The following is a 25,173-nucleotide window of genomic DNA, read 5'->3' on the forward strand; positions in this document are numbered from 1 at the left end:
CGAAAAGAAATATAGTTTTATCTATGCAGCTGACTTAATAATGGTCCACTAGAACTTCAGGATTTTAACACTATTTGTTTAATCTTATGTTATCCTACCACATTAACATTTGGGTCTTACCTTTTGACACACTACACTGGTCACTGTCATTCAGCTGCTGTATTCCTATGTGCTATAGACCAAACCTGCAGCACATTTTAGTTATTGCCTCAACTAATAACCAAGGATAACGTCTCCAAATTTCCTTCTAGTCTTTACTTATTGTGTCTGCACTCCGAACAAAACACACACACTGCATGTATATAAAACGCAGTGCTTAATTCCTTTTTAAGGTCTTTATTTTTTTTTTGTGTAGAAACAAGAACATTAATGTGTTGGTAAAATAAAATTCCCAATGTTTTCTACTCACTGGATAACGGTGATGAATTTTTCTTAAGCTGTGTGTGCTGTGTGTATACGTATATTATGTGCTGTTCTTGTATATATTTTCTTCCTTTTTATCTTTCAACTTTTTGATGTTGATAGATCACAGAGAGCAGCTGTAATATGTCAATATGAGTTAAAATATATAAAATGGATTGAACAAGGAAATACCTTTTTTATGTAGTGTCTTCATTTAGTATCATCTGCTGATTTAACTGCAACCTGAGTATATAAAATAGATATTTGATGCTCCACTAATAACAAATATAGCTGCAGCATTGTTGGGTTTTTCATTATTAATATGACATATACTTGATATAGTGAAAGCATACCCAACAGTAGTGCAAATAACTTATAGCTGTGACCAACAAATCAGCTTAAGCAGAATGTATATAGAAACCTTTCCAGAACAGCTTACAATCTATAGTGCAAAACAAGGTTTGGACAGGCAATGAAAAAGGTGTTGTCCTGCCAGTGGGCAGTTCATAGTGATATTGTGGTAATCACCTGTGCTGCATATCTTTATGTAATGCAGACACCTTTTAGTTCTCGGCACTCGTTTTAGCATTGCTTTTGCGCCATAGACCGAAGCACAGCATACAGCAGCTTAAACTACAGCTTGACTTCAGTAGCTAACAGTCAGACATTTGCTTTGATTTTCTGTACTAGTAAAGGACAGTTAGTCAGTTTGCCATGTGCAAAACCCCATTTTCTACAGTTAAGTTTTTATAATATGCAGAAACTCCACAATGAGGGCTATTGCTTGAGACTGTTGAAAGCTGACTGTTTGATGTCACGGCCTGTTTCTCAGTGGGCATGTTCCTGCTAAAATATGGTATAGTAATGCTCATTAATGCTCATAATTATTCATGGCTGTCCAGAAGATGGCTAACTTCCTGCTTGTATGTAAAAAGGTGAATATAGTAGAAAATACAGCTGCATGTAACACATGGTACTTATGGGCAGTATGTTCAGATATCTTTGTAAAGCTCAGATGTGTATATATGAGGTATTCTTGAACATCACTGCTATAATGAAACTGCTATAAGGTAATATTCAAGTGGGAGAAAAGTAATGAAGAGGGTTTAATATACATTGACATTTTGTAGGGCAGTAAGAGAACGAGATGATTGCTTTTGGTTAGTGGCAATGGTACACCCAAATGGACATGACCATAACCTGAGCTGCCTGCTGAACTTGCCACAGTTCCCAATGTCGAAAATGGGTCTACATCACTCATATCTGTGCTCTTAATAGTTTGTGAGGCCACACCTTCACTTCACACCGCCACGCACTCAGCTGGTTTGAAACAAGGTTTTTTTTTTTGTTCAGTGGAGTTCTCTAGAGATTTGGTCTACAACTAAGGGTTAATACCAAGTCTAATTTTTCCGAACAAATATAATAGCATTACAAATTGCCGACAATGGGCCTCATTTATAAAGCACACCCTAAAATGCCTTTGTTTTGCACTGATGCACTTATATGGTTTGCCTCCCGCAATGCCCCCCCCCCCCCCCCTGTACATAAAGATGAATACCTGTTACAGGAGATGTTTCTGGAAATGAGGTGCAGAGAGGTTTTTTCCACCACTCCTTTCATTCAATTACATTTTTCAGTTTTTCCCATAACAGTGTGGTTCAACCTCATTTATGGCTTAAATTCACCATGACACTGAGCTCCATTGGTACTGTATTTTTTTGGGTTAATTTTTACATAATGCCTTTTTGTGTGTGAAGATTTATGAAATTTTAGCCTAAGCATGCTCTTTAGTGGAACAGGAAAGTGCCGAGTGGGTCTTCTAAAAAGTATTGGCTGCATTGCTATAAGATTGGGGATGTGGTTCATTTAATGTGATTTCAAAGAGGTACTTATACCTGACCAGTATTCAATGCAGAGCCTATTTTACTGACCACCATACAACGCAGATAACATCTTATTGACACTTTTAAAAATTCATAGGTTTCCTTGTGACCACTACATAAAACAAAGGAAATACTAGGCACAATAAAATTAAGTCTTCAATCACAAGTACTGACTGCTCCTGTGCGCCATTACAACTGTCCCTGGTGGAAGTCCCAGGATTCTGTCATAACTTTTACACCACTCTCTGCACTCTGGTAAATACAGTGGTGGTTATTATGACTGCTTACTGGCACAACTACTGCTTTAAAAAAATAACCAGAATCAAGTACAAAGTGGCCTATGTACTTCTCTACATGTCTGGGTAAATCAAAATCTGTGATCTCAGGTGGCCCCCCATTACCTTAAACTACCTCTTATGTCCTCTAAAATGTCTATTTCAAAATGTTAACAAATCCCTATTCATAAAAAAATACAACATAACTTGAGAAACCAACATAAAGAGTACCTGTCTTAAAGAGCTGTAAGATTTAAGTGATTATGTCAGGAACGCATGTGAACAGACACACACTTAGGGGAAGATTCAATTTGGTACAAGGTGTCTATGGAGACACCTTGCGCTGGAGATTTTACAGGCATATTCGCTCATTTTTTTTCTCGCACCTCAAAGATGTACGTAGAGAAATAAGTTGATATTCCTACCGTAATGGCCGGCAATGTGTGCAGCGGACATTGCCAGCAATTAAATCTCTCCCATAAAGTGAAATGTCATATATTTTTTTTTTTTTATTCGTGCTTTACAGAAGTCCAGGAAGTGTCTTGCCATCTCTCTTACTAATATGATGGATGGGAACAAGATGTAAATGACACAGTACTTGCTGCTTCACAGACCACAAATTGGGAAATATTTTTTTAACCCATTGTTATATAGAGAATACATGAGTGAAAGACTGGCCTTATCAACATGTTTAGTGAAAAGAATACAATAGCGTTATCTAGGTGAAATGCAAGATAAGTATTAACTTGCTGTTTTCTGAGAAGGTGCCATTTTAAAAAAAATAAAATGAGTAATTGCTGCCTACGTTTTCAAAATAGATGGCCATCTGGGCCTCCTGCCTACGTGAGAAGCCATATTTGTGGAAATCGTACATCTCTCCCTGCTTTCAAACTGAAGTATTTGGTGTTTTGTCTTCTAACCCAGGTGTGGCCGGGTCCCGAGTACCGGCTGCCGTACAAGTATGTTGGCCATTTTAAAATGTACTCTGGCGCTGGGAGGGTTAAATCACCGGCGCTAAGTGGCGCGTGAAAAATTATTAAAAAAAAAAGTTTTCAAAATAAATAATGTATTTTAAATCTGCGTTTTAGTGCTGGTTGGGTAGCATCCAGCACTGCAGCATGAACGGGGTTAAACCCCAGCATCTAGCAAGTAGTGTACACAAATGTATTTTATATGGAAATGTGTAGGCGCTGCAGCACCAGTAAAGAACCGGCGGTCAATAGCGCTGAGAGTTTAACGTGTATTAAATGTAGATATGTGTGTTGTAAATGTAATAAAGTGCAATGCATATGTGTATAAATAAGAAAAGCGTACTTGCCCTGTCATTCGGTCCACAGGGGGCTGCAGAGGCAGCCCTGGATTTTTCACTGGTACCTTCAACTAGTGTAAGAGCAAATAAACATCACTTGCTTCAAAGACCTGCTTGGAAACTTCTCTATGCTGAAATTCCTGTGACCTACAGATTAGACCAAACTCTAATCCGTTCCCAGCTCTTGTGAGGTTTGGACCCAGCTTTCTGGTACCACCACTCTGCCCACTACCCAGCAGCTCTGGCCAGTGGGGATCCATCCACAGCAATAACAGACAGGGTGGCATAGGCGGTCCATCCTGACACACCAGGGATAAATGGTTTACTCAGCTCTTTGTGATTTATGTTCCATAGTTGGCAAATATATCTTCACAATGATGAAAGCTAGAGCCAGAGCTGGGCATAATTATCCTATATGTTTGCCAAGGAGGAAATCAGAATTATATTTTTTAAAGGTCGGCCTTTGATTTGAGACATTTTGGGGTGTAGCCTGCTTCTAAAGTAGTTCTCCCTCTAAAACTATATTCATAATCAAATCACACCCATCTCTTGTCATACTAACTCTGGATATACAGATACAGGGTATGAAAAGTAGGCAAATTTGCTGAACACCTATATAGTTTTTTTGTGAATCTACAAAGCAGGTGGAATGCCTGTGGATACAACATATTACTGTTGTGTGCTAACATCTTCCTGAAAGCACAGAACTTAGCCATATCCAAACAAATACAACTACATAATTCAGCCTGGGTCATGTACTGAATTTTGCGAAGAAGGAAGCCAGAAAGAAACATCAGTATATTTATTAAATGTGCAGGGGATGTGCCTATATGGGGTGCTCTTATATCCTCGTCATACCAGCAGTTCCCATGGTTTCATCCACCCAAAATCTTTCACCCACAATACTTATTTTGCAATAGTTTAAACACCTGAGGAACCCATGTTAGCTAAACCAGTAAGAATAGGTTCCTATAACGGGTCCCTATAACAGTTTCCCTTGGCAGCAGAAATCTGGGGTGAATTTTATGACCAGTAAAAACTAAAGGTCACATGATTATCCGTTTTTATTTGCAAACCCATGAAATACACATTTGTATCTAACCAGATATGCGTGTTTGTATAATATTATAATTAGTAACGTCTGCTTTCGCGTGTAAGCCTTACTTTAACTACAATCGCATACCCAGGGATGCTGTGACAGAGAGCTAGTAAAGAAATGTATCTTTATACATCTATATAAACACTCACTAGCCCTTCCCACGTTCAAGTAACTGTGTGAGGACAGCGGAAGTGTAGGGCGGGTAGCACCCATTGACCCGTCAGTCACTAGGCGAAGGAAACTCAAATCCCATGCGCAAAAGTGAGAGCGGATGTAGTGTCAGTAATGACCCACAATGCTTTGGGAGGAGGAGCAGGAGTAAACATGGCGGCGAATCCGAACTCCAACAAATGCATATTTGAGTGTCCGACCTGGTAAGATATGGGTGTGCAAACAGGCTTTGAAATTAGCGGCCACTGTATTAATGAGTAACGTAGGAAGACGGTTAGCAATAAAAGAGAGAGGTGCTGATGAAGCCAGTAATAACAATCACAGAGGGAAGTGTGGTCGAGAGTCCGAGCAGTGGTTTATGTAAGGTGGTTTAAATGTTCCACGACGTGATAATTTGGTAGGTGATGCATCGGAACAGTGTCCATGAGCTAAAGGTCGCTAAGGCGGTTGGGTGAGCATCTCCTGCACACCGTCTAACGCAGACCTTTTATAATGTGCATGGGATTGTCTACGTCTGCATCTAGGACATTTAAAGATAGGCAGTTATTTGTTAATGAAATATAACAGTAATGAGTAATGACTGCCATATAGTTTGAATGCTTATACATAATTCATTCCTTTCTCCACATTTAGGGCAGGAAAGCCCCCACCAGGTCTGCACCTTGATGTTGTTAAAGGAGACAAACTCATAGAGGTACGGAAATACATGAAGGACCACAAACTGTTTTCTATTGCGTATGTAACTGTAGAAAAAGTATTGTTATATACTGTTTTGTTATTTCAATTTTAGTTGCTGTTGCATTTACCTTCAGTGCTTTGCTACATAATAGTAACTGTATGAAAAGGCTGCAACCGTTCATTGCAAGGTTATGTGCTAGCAGGAGCTTTGGGCTGTGTTGTCTTGCAGAGTGTGTCTTGAGACCCTCTACTGCAAGTGGGGGACATCAAGACCCTCAGAGAAGTGACATGCACACCTCATGATAAGTTATTTTTCTGTTTTGGAAATTATTATTGATTATACCAGAGTTAATATCGTGCAGGGATTGGCAACAGATTGCTTTCCGAGTCACAGCTCCTTCCTGCTTTAGTTTCAGATTTGTTTGTTATAGCTTCTAACGCTTGTTTAAGATTCTTGCTAATGTGTTATTACATGTAGGTGGCTCTTTGTTTAAATGTATTTTACATTACTACTGAGATTAATGGTAAGGAGCTGCATGTTGCAGCCACCTCACCTTAAGTGTATGTGGTTGTTCATCGCTGGTATAGTGCATTAACAGGTATGTAGCAGAGCTACTCACAGCTTAACTAGCAAGCCATAGACTGCTGATTGGGCAAAGTGAACACTTATCTGATCTCATAATGTTATTTGATGATTCCCTCTCTTGAATATAACATGTGACTATATTGTGGGATCATTGTCCACTTGATATATTTCAGGGACATTGCCTAGCATGGCTTTATTGTAAAATATGCTGGACTATTTGGTCTTTTCCTGAAAGAAATGCATTTCCCCTCTTAACGTCCACGTTGTGGGTACAAACATATCCATTTAGAAAGATATTGTTTAAAGCAATAAATGTATATACTTGTATCATAATAAATATATATATATATATATATATATATATATATATATATATATATATATGCACACACTAAAGTAGTGGCTTATTTAGTTTTATTAATATGCTTTCTTTTTATTTTTAAAAATGCTATATACTACGTATAAATGAAATTGGTGAACGGTTAACCTTTAGACATCTAAGTTATACAGAAAATGGGCAGCTGATGTTGCTACGCACTCGATACGATCCTAGATATCTGCACTCTGGTTCACCTCCAGTGTGTTTGTCATGGTATCTAGGTCCTAGTAGTGCCACATTAACTATGTAATAAGCATTTAAGCTCAGTGTGTAGAGTGACACTCTGGGTTATAACTTATTGTACAGATGTCAGAATATAATGTACACTGTAACTTGCGATTTCTGGAGTTGTTTAAGTGGTCATTTCGTCAAGAAAGAATATCTTTTGTTTCATTAGTTCACTAAAAGCATTCAGTATAGTCATTTGATTTAGAAATATGTATGTTGCTTTTCTATGCATCTTAATTCTCTTTTAGAGAGCAGTTAAAACCTTTTTATATTGTAAGATCCTGTCAAGGAATTAAATAATTTACTTTGTTTTTATTCTTGACTATATCTTTCAAGTATGTTGTTTATTTGGCTTCTGAGCAAACAGACAATATTTAGAGGGTACCCTTCTATTTAATAGCCATTTCGAACCAATTTTTGAGTTGTCTAGCAAGTGTCAAATATAACAAAAATGCTCTGTGCGGATTGCATATTGGTGGATTTGAGTGGGAGAGGTAATGATGTCACCGCAAATCTAGTGCTTTTTCATATTGCAAGAGATCCCAATAGGACAGAGTCCTAAAAAGTGGAGTGTGGCTTTGGTTGTCTGAAATGGAGGAAGGTGCAATTGCTTAATCCCACTTTACAGATCTGCAGTATACAAGGGGAAATTGAACAATGTAAAAAGAAACATTTTTGGCTTAGTATGCCATTAAAGCTGCGCCCTACCACCTAAAGTGGCAAAGGGTTTTTTTTGACACTGCTTTAAAATTGCTGTAGAAAAGGGAATGAGAGGACTAACCAGAAGAGGTAATGTCTGTGATTGTAGCTTTTCACTGGATCTCTCAAACGCACCCCCTCCAAAACGATGAACAGCCCCTGTTTTGAGCTTGGGCTGTGAGATGAACAGAGCAGGCCCCTAGGCTGCTGGGAGGGGTAAAAGAGCTATAATTCTCCAGGTGGTAGTGCAGCTTTAATGCTAGTAAAATTGTATGCAAACTAGGGGAATTTAACAAGTATTCTAGAAGCTTTATAAAGAAATCTATAGCATCGGTTGCAATTGTGTGCAGGTTATTCTTTGAAGCTTTGCTTAAAATGGACATGACCATTGCAATGTAAATTTGAACATCTAACACATGAATCATATGTTACATGTACAGTCTGGTATAGCTGTAGAGTTTCTTCTGTACTTGCAGTTTTACATGCCACCGTGAACTTCCTCTTCGGGACAATTCAATCAAATGTCGCCTTGCTAACATATGTATCTTTAGGTGGATCCATCTGTTCTGAGATTCCCCAAAAAATGTCCCTAGAGGATGCTAACTCATTAAGAGATGGTGTGAATAAGAAAGTTATTATTATTTATTATTATTATGAGCTCCATATCGCCATAGATGCAGCATTGGTATCGGACCTGGGGTGTCTTTGAGAGAAATATTCTGAAGATTATAAAAAGCAGTTGGCTCTATAGACAGTCCAGGAAATACAGAGAGCAATCGATTTCATGTATGAGGCTTTTGTGCTCAAGGCCCAATAGAAGAGCATACTCTGGACCCCTGTTCAGGAGTGAGCTTAGCCCTAAAGGTTTTCAGGGCAGTGGAAAAAAATATATATACAGGCTTGTAAATGGCAATTGCAGTTTTTTTCATGCAGATATTTTGGCTGCAAATTTCTTCCCATTGGTGCCCTAAAGGTTCATCCTCCAGATAACAAGTTAGTGGAAGACAGTATTTCCAGATTTTGGTAGAATATATCTCAACAACTAATACATTGATCTTGACAACAATAATGTGATGTATAGGAATTTGTAAGATATCTATCAAGCATACAGTTCAAAATCCCCATGTGCAAACTTATTTGGCCATGTTGGACAGTTTACGTCCGTTATTAAACCTGAAAGTGGTTGTCAAGGTTGTTCTTTATCAGTGAAAGATAGGTGACTATTCCAGGACTTTCATTATGGAAAACATGGCAAAGGATATAGTATGATTCTAGTTTTATGGAACTTCATAAAATCTATAAAAAAAACAGAAGTGATGAGAGGAAATCTGTATGATCTAACCTGGATGCTTTGAAAGGCAATCTTATTTTTGTCCTGTAACTAAAATAAATATTTAGAGTGACATTGCACATTTGGACTAATTTCAAATAATGCATCATCAATGAAGACAGTGGTCTGACTCTCAAAACAAATGAACAAAAAAATGAAACCTTCATAGGAAGGTTTTAATTGTGACATCCTGAGTACATTTGTTACACAAGTTAGTCTCATGTACTGGAGATGCCTTGACATTGGCAGGTGAGCTTATCCAAATAGAGCTATATTGTGCACAAAACTCATACGTATGTATATGCTAACACAGTTATTTATATATTGTTAGTTTCAGAGAGCCAGACAAGCTTTTGTTTTTTCTTCTAATTTATACCGCGTTTTCCTGTCATGCGTTTTATTTTACAATACTTCCAAAATACTTATCTGCCCCAAAAATGGGTTTTTGGTGAAACCCTTAATACAAATTCACACAATAATGACATCGTCTTAGAACCATTAGATAAAATATGGCGTTTGAGTAAACCTTGTGTTGTTCATTTTAGAGCATCACTACCACCTAAATAAATTATTTGACCAAAATGTCCCTCTCTAGCTGTAATACAGAACCAGCAAATCAGTGAGGCTAACTAACTTTAAATGGTGGTTGAGGGGGTGTATGAGCGGGCGGACCTGTGATAAGCTGCAATCTCTTCTTTGTAACTTGTGATTGGTCAACTTGGTTACCCCACCACCCCCTATTTTTGGCCTCATCAGGGCTTGACGCATAGGAAAGTGAACTCTTGCACATTGCTTGCATTACTTGTTTTAACAATCGGTGTGAAAGCGTTTTTAATGGGCATTAAGAAGTTAAAATGATCTAGCTTGTCTAGTTGGCTATAATGGTAGATGTTAAAGCACCTATTTTTACATAGTATTTTAAGTTGTTACATTATTTTTTTTTTTTTTTAAAGTTTTATTTTTGAGAAAGTCAATAATGAGCATCAGTCCAAGACAAAATCTGTTACAATCAGGTTATGCATGTTCAGGGACTCATACAATCATTGTTCGTTTTTTTTTTTTTTCTTTTTAAAGGAAATATAAGCTAGACTTATTTGACGTTTCAAAGCAGGGCTGGACAAAGATTAGTCACCATAGCAGTAAAAAATAAAAAGTGTCCTGGCAATTGGAGTAGATTTCCTCTTCTGTGTGTGATTCTCCAGCCTCCATGCCGTCCTGCTGGTACACAGACCCCTTCCTCATTCACTATGGAACCATTCGTATTGGTTACACAGATTTACGAATGCCTTGGTGTTTTACACCATCTGCTGGTTACCTCTGGATATGGAAACCCCAGTCAGATGTTACAGGTGGTTTTAGCAAATACCGTGCAGTTCTGTCCATTGCAATAGCAGTACATCTTATAACTTGGAAGTAAAATGGTCCTATATCAAAGTGAATGAATCCCAACTGATGTATGGAGAGGACAAGAAGGGGCTAGGCGTGAGAACGCACTGGTAGGTGTAGGTGTTTTGTTTGGTTGCGTAGAGGGGGGCAGGGTTGCGATAGTGTGTATTTTGGCGCAGACTGTTATGTGGGCACTTTTATGTATGAAATGCTAGGCTGTTTTACTGCATAATATATCATTAACTGTTGCTCATTGTTCCATAGGGTATGTAATTGTGTGGAATATTGCACTTTTATGTTTCATTTAAACAAAACACAGAAGCCACTGTTCTATTGCAGTGTTTGTGTGACTTGAATATTTTTCCTTTCAAGATTGCTGGTCAATGCCATTTTTTTGTTCCGTGTGTTAAGACATCCAGTTTGGTTTTGTGTGAGGGTTCTAGGTATATTATTGTGTGTATGTGACATCTGATTATAGTAGCACAGGTAAAAGAATCATTTTTGTTAGTGTTAGAAAAAGCATTATGACTTGAATGGAGAATTAGTTCAAGTTTATAAAAGCTTGTTTACATTATAGGGCGTTTAACCACAAGATAAAAAATGTTAATGCTTTGTATGGTTCACAAGAATGTTTCAATTATCCTGCAGAAATTGATTATTGATGAGAAGAAATACTACCTGTTTGGGAGGAATCCTGATATGTGCGACTTCACAATTGATCATCAGTCTTGTTCCAGAGTTCATTCTGCCCTAGTCTACCACAAGCATTTAAAAAGAGTCTTTCTCATAGATCTCAACAGCAGTAAGTACCTAAACTACTGGGTTTTATGCTGCTTCTACTGTCTTATTTTTTACTTTTTTTTTTTTATTTGAAAGATATTGGGGATAATCACTCTAGCCTAAGGGAAATGAATGCTGTTGGATTGTGCTTGCTGTCCTAGCTCAGATGTGCTCAAACGCAATACTCAAGCACCACCAGCAGGATTTATGTCTAGAAACAGGTGGCATAATTACTGACCCAGGTAAATAAGTAAATACATCCTGAAACATGACCTGTTAGTATCTCTTGAAGATTAAGACCTTAGTTCTAGCTTCAGTCTTTCCTACTATGTTCCTGTTCTGAAATACACTATATGGACAAAAATATTCGGATGCTTGACCATTACACCAACAGGGACTGTAATGACATTGTATTCAAATACATATACATTAATATGGAGTTGGTCCCCCTTTTAGAGCAATTACAGCTTCCACTCTTCTTGGATGGCTTTCCACAACATGTTGGAGTGTTTCTGTGGGAATTTGTGCCCATTCATTCTGTAGAGCATTTATGAGGTTACGTACTGATGTTGGATGAGAAGGCCTGGCTCGCAATCTCCGTTCCAGTTCATCCCAAAGGTGTTCGATGGGGTTGAGGGTAGGGCTCTGTCTGGGCCAGTCAAGTTCTTCAACACCGAACTTGTCAAACCATGTCTTTGCAGTCCTTGTTTTGTGCACTGGGGTACAGTCATGTTAAATAGAAAGGGGCCTTCCCCAAACTGTTGCCACACAATTTGAAACATATCATTGTCCAAAATGACTTGACATACTGAAGCATTAAGATTGCCCTTCACTGGAGATAAGGGGCCTAGCCCAATCCCTGGAAAACAGCCCCATACCATTATCCCTCTACCTTCAAACTTCACAGTTGGCATAATGCAGTCAGACAGGTAACGTTCTCCCGGCATCCTCCAAACCCATCTGACCGCCAAACAGTTAAGCGTGATTCGTCACTCCACAGAACATGTTTCCACTGCTCCTCAGTGCAGTGTCGGTGTGCTTTGCACTACTCCATACAACGCTTGACATTATTCTTGGTGATGTGAAGCTTGCTATGGAAACCCATTCCATTAAGCTCCCGTCGCACAGTTTTTCTGATTACATTAATGCCAGTGGAAGTTTAGACATCTTCAGCTATGGAATTAGCAGAGCGTTGGCGACTTTTATTCACCGTGAGCCTTAGCAGTCGTTGACCCTGCTCTGCGATTTTAAGTGGTCTTCCGCTTTCTGGCTGAGTTGCTGTTGTTCTTAAACGCTTTCTAATAATATCACTTACAGTTGACCGTGGAATATCGAGCGGGGATGAAATTTGACAAATTGTCTTATTGCAAAGATGGCATCCTATTACAGTACCATGCTTGAAGTCACTGAGCAAATGGAGACTGCATGGCTAGGTGCTTGATTTTATACACCTCTGGCAATGGATCTGATTGGCCACACCTGTTAATTATTGAACTGATGTGTTTCAAATACTTTTGTCCATATAGTATATGTAGACCTAACTATATAATACAGAAGTGTCGGTAACGTGCTACCTCCTGCAAGTTTTAGCCTTATAAATGGCGTTTTTTATGTAATGTATATGTTGATGTTTGTTTTTAATAAAAATAACCTCTGCACTATAAGAGCTAATGCACAACTTGGTAAATATAAGAATACATGTTAATATTGGGGGTTCTTTACTGACATAACAGGACTTGGTTCTTCTACTAAAAAACCATCACCATATATATGGATTATATTGAAACACAGAATGGCTATTTATACAAAATGCTAAAGCATTAAGTTGCTCCCCTCATGGGAGTTTTGTGTAATGTTAATTGGGATCAGATATGGGGGGGGGCAAATCCGTTGTTTTCTGGGCCAATTTATCTCGAGACAAGTGTCTGTTGTGGTTGGGAGTGGGGTGATGAGCGGAGGTTATATTATAATTGGTCCTGTTTTGGCTTTCTTTAAATATGAAAATAAACTAATTATGATGTTTTAACATTTCTAACCTCACACTTATTCCTGCTGTCAAACACCCTGGGGTGAACAACAGCCAGGAATTGTCCACTTTAAATATCTTTAGTGAATGACTAGGTTGTGCTAGAAAGCTTATGAACCCTTTTTCTGAATCTATGTATAAGTGGAACCTTAAATGTGTTCAGATCTTCACCCAAGTCTTAAAAATATAAAAGCCAGTAAATCAAATAACATTTTTTCTGCAAAAGCATGTGTACCTATGCTTTTAGTAAGTGGTGTGAGCACCTAGAGCAGCAATGACTAACATCAGTTTGGAGGAATTTTTGGACCTTTCCTCCTTACAGAACTGTCTCAATTAAAGGATGTTGGGGGGGCTTTGTTGCCTAAACACACTCTTCAGGTTCTGCCACAACATTTTGAATGGATTAAGGCCTGGGGGTAAATGTATGATCCTACGATTTTTTTCAAGTCGCTGGAAATCGGCGACTTTACAAGCCATCACCACTATAAATTTTACCTGCAAAGGCAAGTTTGCCTTTACAAGCCATCGCTGCTTTAAATTTTCAATGCAAAGTCGCCGATTTCCGGCGAGTTGAGAAAATCGGAGGATCATACATTTACCCCCTGGGCTGTAACATAGCCGTTACCAAACAGTTTTTCATTTGTTTTTTTGTGTAGACTGACTTGTTGAGGGGTATTGGCTGCAAGACCCAATTTATGTTGAGCTTCAGTTTATGGACAGTTAACCTTGTATTCTCCTGTAGAATTTGCTTGTACAATACTGGATTCATAGTTCCATCAATGATGTCAAACCGTCTTGGCCCATGCAAAAAAACAGCCGCAATCCATTATACTGCCATGGTTTGGTTGAAGTTCTTATGTTGGAATGCAGTGTATTGTTTTCTCAAAATTTCATTTAAGTCAAAAATGTTACTCTTCTGTCCACAGAACATTCTTCCAGTAGCTTGTAACACATCAAGCTTTTGTTTTTTTTTTAAAAAAATAAAAAATAAAAATACTTTAAATGGGTAGCAATGTTCTTCTTTGAAAGTGGTGGCTTCTTCCTGGCTATCCTCCCATGCATAATATTCTTGTTCAGTGTTTTCCTCATGGTGAACTGAAGAACACTGATATTAGCAAGTGCAAGGGAGGTTTGCAGATTCGTTGATGTTACCCGTGGGTTCTTTGTGATCTGTTGGAATATTATATGCCTTGCTCTGAGTGACTATTGTTGGACGACTCTGGGGCATAGTAACAATGATGAATGTTTTCCATTTGTACACTTTCTGCCTGACTGCACTGGCGAAACCTAAAGTCGTTCGAAATTGTTTTGTAACCTTTTCCAGCAAGATGAGCATTGACAATACTCTGAGGTCCTCGAAAATCTCCTTTTAGTTGAGTTCTCTATCTATTTTTGACTTGGATGAAGATTTGAACACATTTTAAGGCCAGATTTATGCAGAAAATTCTGAAGGCTTCTCATACTGTCTAGCACCTCTGTATGGCTAGGGGTGTGAATAGTATTATTGTTGCAAAAGTGTTTAATAGTGTGATTTTCTTTGTTTTTGGTTTTTTTTGTTGTATGGAAAATGCACCCCTCCCCCATCAAGAGACCAGGAGAATTAAAAAAAATTCTCACCTTACAAAAATATATATAATTACAGCCATATATTTTACTAACTTTACAACTGCTATTATATTGCCTTAAGACTCCATGAGAGGAGTCCTGCAGCACTGATGCCTCGTTATAGAAATCCTTTATCCTTCTTATATTATTGTATTGTCACAATGTATTTAAATATATTTGTAGGACTTCCTTGCACTAACTTATCTGTCACTGATGATTATATTCGACCAGAGAGAGTTATCCTATAATATATTATTCCATGTGGAATGCATCTTACTCTGCTGTGTAACTGTTTTATATTATTCTTTCCATTAGTTGGGTTAGATATTTGCATCACTTGCCAAATCCAGATATTTATTAGTGTACTTTCCACACTTCTTAGATCATTCATGATGATTGATTCAAAACTGTTACATTCTTTCAATTATTCCCTGTGAACTGCATCACTGTTTTAGTAGTTATGCTACTGTATTGCAATTTAATATTTTATAATACTTCCCACTTGAATATATTTATACATTTACAGATTTATTTTTTATGCATTGTGAACTGTTACATAGTTTGATCTAACTATTCGATTATATTGGTAGTCTTATAGCAGCAGCTATTCCCTAATATATTGCTTCTGAATAACTGATTTTATAATTTAAACTCCGATCCACATATTTTCTGTTCTGACCAGTTATTTTTGTCATTGGTATCATGTCTAAATACATTACATCTTAATCTTTAATACTAACCTCATTTCACAAGGTTGCTATCATTTCGTTTCTTGTTTCTCACTGCTTGCTCTGATTCTGTTATCTGCTCTCTCGATTTCTTCTGCGTGTCTCAGCTTCTATAATTATGGTGTTATTGTATCCTCTTCTCCGGTTTATGTTCATTTTATTTCATTATTTTATGTAGCTAGTCCCTACGTCTGTTTCTTTGGCTGAAATCTTCAAGGGTTAACAAGAATATCACACATGTATAATTTATATTTCCACTTAGACCAATGCTCAAATATCTTTTAACTTTGTTTTAGTTAGGATGGTAACTGATAACAATAGAGCGAGAAATTAATTTGGCTGAGTGGCATCTTGACAGTTTTTCCATCTGTCATGTTGTCTGTCCGGTAATCAAACTTCTGTCTGTGTATTTTTTTTTCCCCCCATTAAATACTTTAACTGTAGCCCATTTATTCTGCTCTCTAGCCCATGGGACTTTCCTTGGTCATATCCGATTGGAGCCCCATAAGCCTCAACAGATCCCCATTGATTCCACCGTTTCATTTGGCGCCTCGACACGAATGTACACCATTCGTGAGAAACCTCAAACGCTTCCATCTGCTTTGAAAGGGGATGATAAAGCTGGGGAGGATGATGAGCTAAAAGGTCTTTTGGGCCTTCCAGAAGAGGAGACAGAGCTTGATGTGAGTGGTCCACATGATCTACTAAATACAACCACACATTTTAAGAAAAAAAAAATTAAGATCTGTTGTAAAAACAAAACAATATCCATATGCCTCTAACATAATTTTAACATTGTTTCCAAAATAACTTCCTTATCTGCCCCAGTGACATTGTCTGTCCACGTGTTTTTAATGCAGAGTGGTAAGCTGTATTTAAGTACGGTTACTAAACATACGAGATTTGTGTCCCTAGGAATTGTCCTATGGATATACTGTTAGATATACTGTGTATATATAACACTATTCAAAACTGTTTTTGATCCAACTAGTTGAACTATGGCAAACTTTTCTACTGGCACCTGCAGTGCACAATATACTGTACGTTTACTTTGACAATGTCTGTTACAGAAACTCTCTAATCAGCCTATAAAGTACTTGTGTGTTGACAAAGGAGTTATGCAAAGACTAGGACCATTTTCTTATGTGCAGAAATGCACTAATCCCAAAGGTTCAGCATTTATATTGCACAAACATTTTAATTGTAAAATGCTGAATTTTACATTTTATAATATCTGGACGATAGGTCTTTATAATATCTGGACGATAGGTCTTCTGGTTTGTATATCTGGAGCAGTACTGTGCTAACCAGTTATGTTCACTTTTGAAGAATCTAACAGAGTTCAATACAGCCCACAACAAGAGAATATCCACACTTACCATTGAAGAGGGCAACTTGGACATTCAGAGATCTAGGAGGAAGAAGAGGAATTATCGTGTTGCTTTCAGTGAGGATGATGAAATTATTAATCCAGGTAAGCAAAGTGACTTTTGCAGACACTTTCAAATAAAGCTTGTATTATATATCTAATGGAAAAAGTCTTCAGAATAATGAAAAAAAAATGCTCCGTTTCGGTGCAGGTAACAATTCATTTGCTTCCTGGTCACCTGATCATTATTCACAAACTACAAACTGAACACTGTGCTCTAATGCAAGTCTTTGTGCTGCTATGTTATTAATGGGGACCTCCTTGTAAATCTCGAGATGAAGGGATTTATCACTCACTCCTACACACGTATAATATAAAGTTTACGTGAGCGGAAGAAACAAAAAGTTGTTATAGGCAAAATCAATGCAGCTCAACATTTTTAAAGGTTGAGTGACTTCCTGAGGTGAAAATTTGGCATATATCTTCAAAATCAAGTGTTAAATTTTACACTTTTTTTTTTTTTTTTTTCTTTAGTTTAAATTTAAAAATATTTTATAGAAAGTGTCCCAGTATCTCATCCAGAAAAGTTTATGTAATTTTGCGATTAGACACAACAAATCTGGAGTACATTTTCTTCTTTCAACAGAGGATGTGGACCCTTCAGTTGGACGCTTCAGGAATATGGTGCAGACAGCTGTAGTTCCTGTGAAGGTACATTTACTTTACTGTCACTGATATATTCAGCCCCCCCACCCCTTCTTCCCTTTTAACATCTTGCATTTTTTTGGGTTTCTGCAGAAAAAAAAAATGGAAACCTCTGGATCTCTCAGCCTAGAAGATTCTGTAGGGCGTCGTGTACAGAACTTTCCATTTTCTGGAGGCTTGTATGGTGGTCTCCCTCCTACACATGCTGAAGTGGGAGCACAGACAGCTGGTGGCCATGGTACAGCATTGATGGGTGGTATGCCTTTCCCTAACTTGGCACCCGAAGTGGATCTTGCCCCAACCACACCCACAGCTGCCCCCATCACTACAGCCCCCACTGCGTCCAGCTTTATTTCAGAGGCTGTTAATGAGCCCAAAAAGAAAAAGTATGCAAAGGAGGCATGGCCTGGCAAAAAACCTACTCCTCTTATTTAAAAGACTCAAGCCAAACTGTTGTGGAACAGAAATTGCAGGTGGGGAGAGGGACTTTTAAACCTGCCGTTATATTCATTTTACACTTCTCTACCGAAATGAGGTCTGTCATAGGTACCCTCTGCTGATCCATTGTGGGCAGGAAGTAGGATATGTCATGAAATAAATTCATTCTTCTAGATGTTGAAATATCCTTTTGCTGCTGAACACACTCGCTTTTATAGTAATGCTGTGTTTGTGTTTCTGCTAATGAATTTGTTCCCCTAGAAGAGGAATTCTTTTTACACAGCTAATGAGCACTCCTTTGTATAATGATGATGATGATCATATCTACCATTGGTCAAAGTGGAAGTTTAAAAGTAGTGTCATGGAAAATGTAAGTGAATGGAATTTAATAGTTTTAAAATGAAGACAGTAGAAGTGGTGGCATTCTCCACTATTTCAGCCCACTTTGAGTACTAATATGTACAGTAACCAGCCATATGTGATCCACGAGTGGAAAACAGCAAGAAATCAACTATTTCACCAAACAAAAGTCTGTATATATATTTTTATTTTTTTGCTCTTTCTAGGAAATGGTCTAAATAGACCTACATATATATGTACAGCTATATGAATTTTGTATGTTAAGTAGTTTTAAATATATATGTAAAACTTGATTTACCTATGTTCTTTTAGTTTGTTTGTCAGTATACTGTCTGCATCTCAAATTTTTAAGATAGCCCCCCCCAAAAAAAAATATATATGTAAAATCTTAAATCCCAACTCCTGTCACTGGCAGAAAGTCAGGAGTTACATTTTCCAGAGGTACTTGCTATGTCTCAGACCGAAGCATTCCCTGACATTAGACCGTTGTGTTCGGGTGTCTTTGGGTAACGTTAACATTGAATATTTTTAGTTTGAATGACAACCCAAGACTGCAGCACACTACACAGTTGTAGGAGTATTTTTGCAGCACTCCCCCTTTATAATGTCAGCTTCAAATAAGGGCCGAACTGCTGTTCTACCAAATTTGACGTAAGGAAGTTTTCATAAAGTTGAAATGTAATGCATTTTAAATGCAATTTTTGACAGAGAATATACATCAATTATACATTAGCTGGTGGTGATGTGGTATAAAGAGGGAGCTATGTACTTTCAGTGTAAGATTCTTAATGGATCTCATGCTGAAAAAATACATTTTTTTTTAAAACATTAATTTGCAAAGCATGGCGCTGGTGGCTTTTCTGCTGCCAGGTAATATGATGTACATAGAGTTGCATCACATTTGCTTTTGCTTCTTACACAACTTGCTCTTACATTGTTCAATACAAAATTATACCCTATTTTTATTTATAATTTAATATCGGCATTTTTCAAATATGCCATTGTGGTTGTGCTCCTTTTGATTTTATTAAATGTGGTTTAAGTGAAGATCATGCGTGCCTCTATAAATTTAGCACATTACATACACGTTTTCTTGACCCAGGCACTCGGGTGGTTTGTTTTAAGCAAAATAAAGTTCTATATATTTTATAGAACATTTCTAGAATGTGGAGTTAAACCAGACTTTTAAATAAGGTGTATATGTGCTATCAAGGAAACCTCAAACTAAAATGTGACACTATCATGTGATTTAAGGGTTAAAATACAATGTTCAACCTTATCCTGGTTATTCACTGAAGCTGTTAAAAGATGTTCTGAGCAGGTGGTTTAATAGAATTTTTTTTAAGTTAAATTACTGCATGAAATGTGCAGAGATAAATTTAATTACAGGCGCTTTGGTACTAATTGCTAATAGTGCTTCATTTCCCTATTCAAACAACGCCAGTGTGACCTGCATTATTGTGGGGCCAAGAGCCAAATGCACTGATTCCTGGCCCCAAGACTAGACAGGGAAATCTTTTATGTTGGAATTTTTAGGAAATCATATCCAGAATGGCTGTTTAAACTTCTGAGATGTACAAAGGTGCTACTTCTAGTATTCAATGCAAATTCCCATTGATTGATGTTTGCTTTACATATTATGTAATATTCAAAAGCAAGAATGCAGCATATTATGAAATTGGCTAGAGAAAAAAGATTTTAACTTATAATTGCTGTACAAGCAAAGATTTGTGCATTTTGTGTGCATTTTCTTTTCAGGGGGATTAGTGGGCTTTTTGTTGTGAAGAATGACCCTTAATTTTCAAAATTATCGTCATCACAGCTACATTGCTGACTTTTTAATAAAATTTCAGACTATGTGCATTGATTACCCTTACATCCTATAATGCACTATATGATTGTGGTATATACTATTTTCTTAATCTGTTCCTTTCCAAGTACATATAATTTTTCCACAATACCCAGGATTTTATTAGAAGACTAACTTTTGAGTTGGACATATACACTATACGGACAAAAGTATTTGGCCACACCTGTTAATTATTGAACTAATGTATTTCAAGCAGACCCATTGCCAAAGGTGTATAAAATCAAACACATAGCTATGCTGTCTCCATTTGCAAACATTTGTGATACAAAATAGGTCATTCTGAAGAGCTCAGTGACTTCAAGCATGGTACTGTAATAAGATGCCATCTTTGCAATAAGACGATTCGTGAAATTTCATCCCTGCTTGATATTCCATGGTCACAGAGCGGGGTCGATGACTGCTAAGGCGCGTGCGAAAAAAGTTGCCAACGCTCTGCTGATTCCATATCTGAAGAGTTCCGAAATTACACTGGCATTCATGTAAGCACAAAAACTCTGCAGTGGGAGCTGAATTGAATGGGTTCCCATGGTTGAGCAGCTGCAAGCTAGCCTCACAACATCAAGATTAATGCCAAGCATCAAATGAGTGGTGTACAGCACACCGACACTGCACGGTGGAGCAGTGGAAATGTGTTCTGTGGAGGGACAATTCACGTTTTTCTGTTTGGCGGTCAGATGGGCGGGTGATGGGAGAATGTTATCTGCCTGACTGCGTTATGCCAACTGTGAAGTTTGGTGTAGGCGGGATAATGGTATGGGGCTGTCTTTCAGGGTTTGGCCTAGGTCCCTTCTCTTTAGTGAAGGGCCTTCTTGTCCAACATCAGTGCCTAACCTCATAAATGCTCAACAGAATGAATAGGCACAAATTCCCACAGAAACACTCCAACATTTTGTGGCAAGCCATCCAAGAAGAGTGGAAGCTGTTATTGCTGTAAAAGGGGGACCAACTCCATATTAATGTATATGTATTTGAATACAATGTCATTACAGTCCCTGTTGGTGTAATGGTCAAGTGTCTGAATACTTTTGTCAATATAGTGTAGTTAAGATGCCAGTGTGCAGTACTGCCTAACTTCTGTATTGGTGGTAAATACATGCTTGGGGTCTGGATGCCATTTGAAGAATGTCAAATAATTAAGATGTTTTGTAACTACATAGCACATGCACTAGAAACCATAACTATCTGACTAGGCATATGTAAATATTAAATGTCTAAGTTACCTAAAACTTTTATAGAATCTGTGTATCCTACCTCCCTCTCTCAATTGTGATTTCAGACTTCATTGAAAAGACAGATTCATTATCAGAAGGAATAATTTGAGGTGATAGTTTTTATTGAAACTTTCCAAAACCCCTTTTTGATGACAAACCAATAACCTGTCATGTGTATAAATAACATAAAAGCAATGTCAAAAGCTGCTTTTCACAACATTTTGTAAATAAACATAACTGATGTGTAGACTTTTACTTATTTAAGTTGTATTTTACACTTTTTTTTTTTTTTTTTTTTTTGTTAAAGTATGAGGTTTTGTCTGAACTCCCTTTTTAAGAGAAAATATTTCTGGATTTTAATAAAACTCAGATTTAATGTATGTTTGTACATTTTTGCTTATTATGAATCTTTTTGTACAGCTTATTGAGTTACTTTGTTTAGCTTTATTCATTTTTTTTTTTATTTAGAATTGGCCCATGTTAAAGATATAACAATCCAACGTAACAGTTAAACCGAGCGCATTATAAAGAGGCAGCTCCTATCCCTCCTGACATATAATACCCAGTAGATATGTCAGAACAAAAAGCTATATAAAATATACGATAAGAAGGATAAATAAGCACTTCCTTTACATAGAATGAACTCAATAAAAATGACTTATCCAGTCCTGATATCATGAATTCTTCTCCAGATGGTATGTTCAGGAACGATGATATATTCCTTGATTTTCTATGTAGAGCACACCACGATCTCAAGATGATTTTCTCTCCTACTGTCTCTATAGAAAGTACTCCAATAGCAACTTATGTTCTGGAGCATGTAGATAAAGAACTTTCATGGTTGTCCAAACCGATGGTCATATAGAGAATAAGGAAAGAAAAACCAACACAGTGTGATCCGTATAAAAGAATGCGGCAATTCGTGAGTGATATTAAGAAAACTCACATTTAATAAAACATCAATTTTGATATGTAACACTTTAAAATCCACACACTGTACGATTCAACTCCTACCAGATGGAAAAGGTAAGAAAACATCCAAAAAGCACGGCTCATGTGCCCGGGTAGCTGCCGTCACAACGGATGATTCCAGGAGCGAGACTACACAGGTGTGCCTGCTATACACCCACCAACGCGTTTCAACTAGAAATAGTCTTTTTACCATCTGGGGAAGAATTTATGATATCAGGACTGGATAAGTCACATTTTTATTTTTATTGAGTTCATTCTATGTAAAGGAAGCGCTTATTTATCCTTCCTATCATATATTTTATATACCTTGTTAAAGATATGTTCACCTAAATAAGGGGAGAATCTCCTGTGTATACCATCCAGCAGAATGGAGAAAGTTCTCCTTACTAACCTTTGGTTTTCTATTGTAAAAAAAAAAAAAAAAGCTTATTCATAAGAAATGAGCACATGTGGAAATAAATTAGTCTAACTAAAGCTGGGTACACACTACACTGTTTTCAGCCAATAATCGGACCAATCAGATGATAAACGATTGATTGGTCCAATATTACAGTAGAGTGTACCCTGGAACGATGAGCGATCATCGTTCCAAAGCTCAGACCATCGTTTGAACCGATTGGTCGTACTGCTTAAAAAATCTCGTTCAGTTATGAACAATGTCGGTCCAATTCTGCAGTGTGTATGCAGAATTGGACAGACATTGCTTGAAACAGCACTTACCTGTCACTGAAAGTGTCCGGGGCTCCGCTGTCATCTTCCCTCTGTATTCTCCTGCAGACCCTTCTGGTGCTTCTAGCTTTCACTTTAAGAACACAGAGGCTGCAGTTAGGGGAGGGTGACGTTTGTGCTGATGGTGACCTTTGAGCTGTGTGTGTTCCAGGCAGCAGCAGAGCTCTGTGCAGGCTGAGCGTGTCCAAAGTGCAGTGAAAGTGACAGGCCGATGGTCATGAGAGATGAACAGCAGACATCTGAAGGTAATCACTATAGTGTGTATACGCATATCGGTGAATCGCTAATCGTTACCTTTTCCTGCAGTGTGTACCCAGCTTTAGAGATTGTAACAAATGTTTTTTTCAGTTTTGAGGGGCAGAAGTAAGTATGACTCCTAAAAGTGGATACATTTGCAGCTAGTGTGTCATTCAGGACTTCTATCTCTATTGAAGATGGGGTGTCCCTGAGAAATCCCATGGATTGAAAGATGGAGAGTTGCTTTGCAAAGCTTCATCGGTCACATGTACCCACTTTGAAATCAGATGTGGCATTGCCATCAGAGCCAAGGAATTTAGATTGTGAGAAGAAACACTTTTATAAAGATGTCCAAGCAAAGTAAGCATACAATACTTAAAAACAGGGAAGGTTACACAGTGTGTCTTTTAATCTCTGATGAAGAGCTCAATGTTGTTGTATAGAGAGAGTAAATCTAACTGCTGGCTAGACATTAAAGGTCTTAAGTACTCTTCCTCGAATCATCAACATTTCATAGAGATTAGAAGTTATAAGCCAGAGAGAGATATCAGGCAGAATATGCCTGCTACATCCAAACAGTCCTTTCAGGCATTCAGATTTGAAAAAGGGACAACACATCGAAAGACTCCACAATGACTATAATGGGGATTGATCCAGATTAACACCATTACAGGAAGACTTGCATAATATGTGGGATTATGGTTCCATTCCATCATAGATCAATGGGTGTTGGACATTGTAAGAAATGGGTGCAAAATAGTTTCATCAGTGTCCCAGAGAGAACTACTTATGTCTGATCCAGGACTCAATTGACTCTAATAGAATTGATAGGCCTTGCAAAACACTTTACAATGCTTAAAACAGGCTTATTCAGGTTTTTCTTGATCTTGGAGGTCAAGAAGGCACATGTTTCTGTTCCACAATCTTCCTTGTCAGAGTCATAAGGAGCCTTTCACACGTTGCTAGAGTTGGAAGAGATTCAAGAACTGTCCATATCGAACACTTTTGTGTGGTGTCCGAAGACCTTCAGTGTGCCTATTTGCATGACCCTGTGGAAGTTCATCAAAGGAAATTAAGGACAGTGCCTTCAATTCACCTGCCTGCCCTTGGTGTTGGCAACTTGTTTTTACCAGTGTGCTAGTTACTCTGTCGGAATAGAGGAAACAAGGACTTCTATGACATTCTTATGAAAGGAAGGTCTGAACACATTGTCAAGTACACAATATCTCAGGTGATAGTCTTTCTACAAGAGCAGGGCTGGATGGTGAATAAGATGGTAGAAACTCCTTATTCCATCACAACATATAAATTTTCTGGGGGGGTCCAGATAAATACACAGAGCAAAGTGTCTCTCAGAAGAGAGGTATATCAAGATCTCATCCCTGGTACATCAATTGTGGTTTAATCCTCAAATGCCAGTAAGAAAGAAATGTTAGGAATGGGTTTCCCCATTATAGGGATCATCTTTTGTGCAAAGGGGGGCACATGTTTGAACTTATGCAGTGGGATCACAAACAGATTTCTCTGAATCATGCCATAGCCCTGACAAAAGCTCCCTGAAAGTCTCAAGTGGTGGGTCCAAAGTTAAATACTAGGGGGCAGGGTGTGCTGATTTGTGTGTGTGACTTGATTTTAATTGTTTTTTAAATCACATGATTTTTCTTTTAAAAAAAATCATTGCTTTAAATTACAATTAAAAAAATCTAGGGTTTTAACAA

General features: G+C 37.7%; 1 protein-coding gene and 1 non-coding gene across 2 annotated transcripts; both read left to right on the top strand.

The window, feature by feature from the left end:
- The first annotated feature begins 5,161 nt into the window (after positions 1-5,161).
- Positions 5,162-21,776, top strand: PPP1R8 (protein phosphatase 1 regulatory subunit 8). Its single transcript, XM_075195527.1, has 7 exons — positions 5,162-5,342; positions 5,773-5,833; positions 11,074-11,227; positions 16,030-16,247; positions 16,894-17,038; positions 17,580-17,644; positions 17,732-21,776. Exons 1-7 carry the CDS (start codon positions 5,254-5,256, stop codon positions 18,071-18,073), a joined length of 1,074 nt encoding a protein of 357 aa, XP_075051628.1. The 5' UTR covers positions 5,162-5,253; the 3' UTR covers positions 18,074-21,776.
- LOC142141887 (small Cajal body-specific RNA 1) lies at positions 6,936-7,090 on the top strand. The gene has a single exon (XR_012688919.1).
- Positions 21,777-25,173: the final 3,397 nt, after the last annotated feature.

This window comes from Mixophyes fleayi, chromosome 2, assembly GCF_038048845.1.
Source record: "Mixophyes fleayi isolate aMixFle1 chromosome 2, aMixFle1.hap1, whole genome shotgun sequence".
NCBI classification, from domain to species: Eukaryota; Metazoa; Chordata; class Amphibia; order Anura; family Limnodynastidae; genus Mixophyes; species Mixophyes fleayi.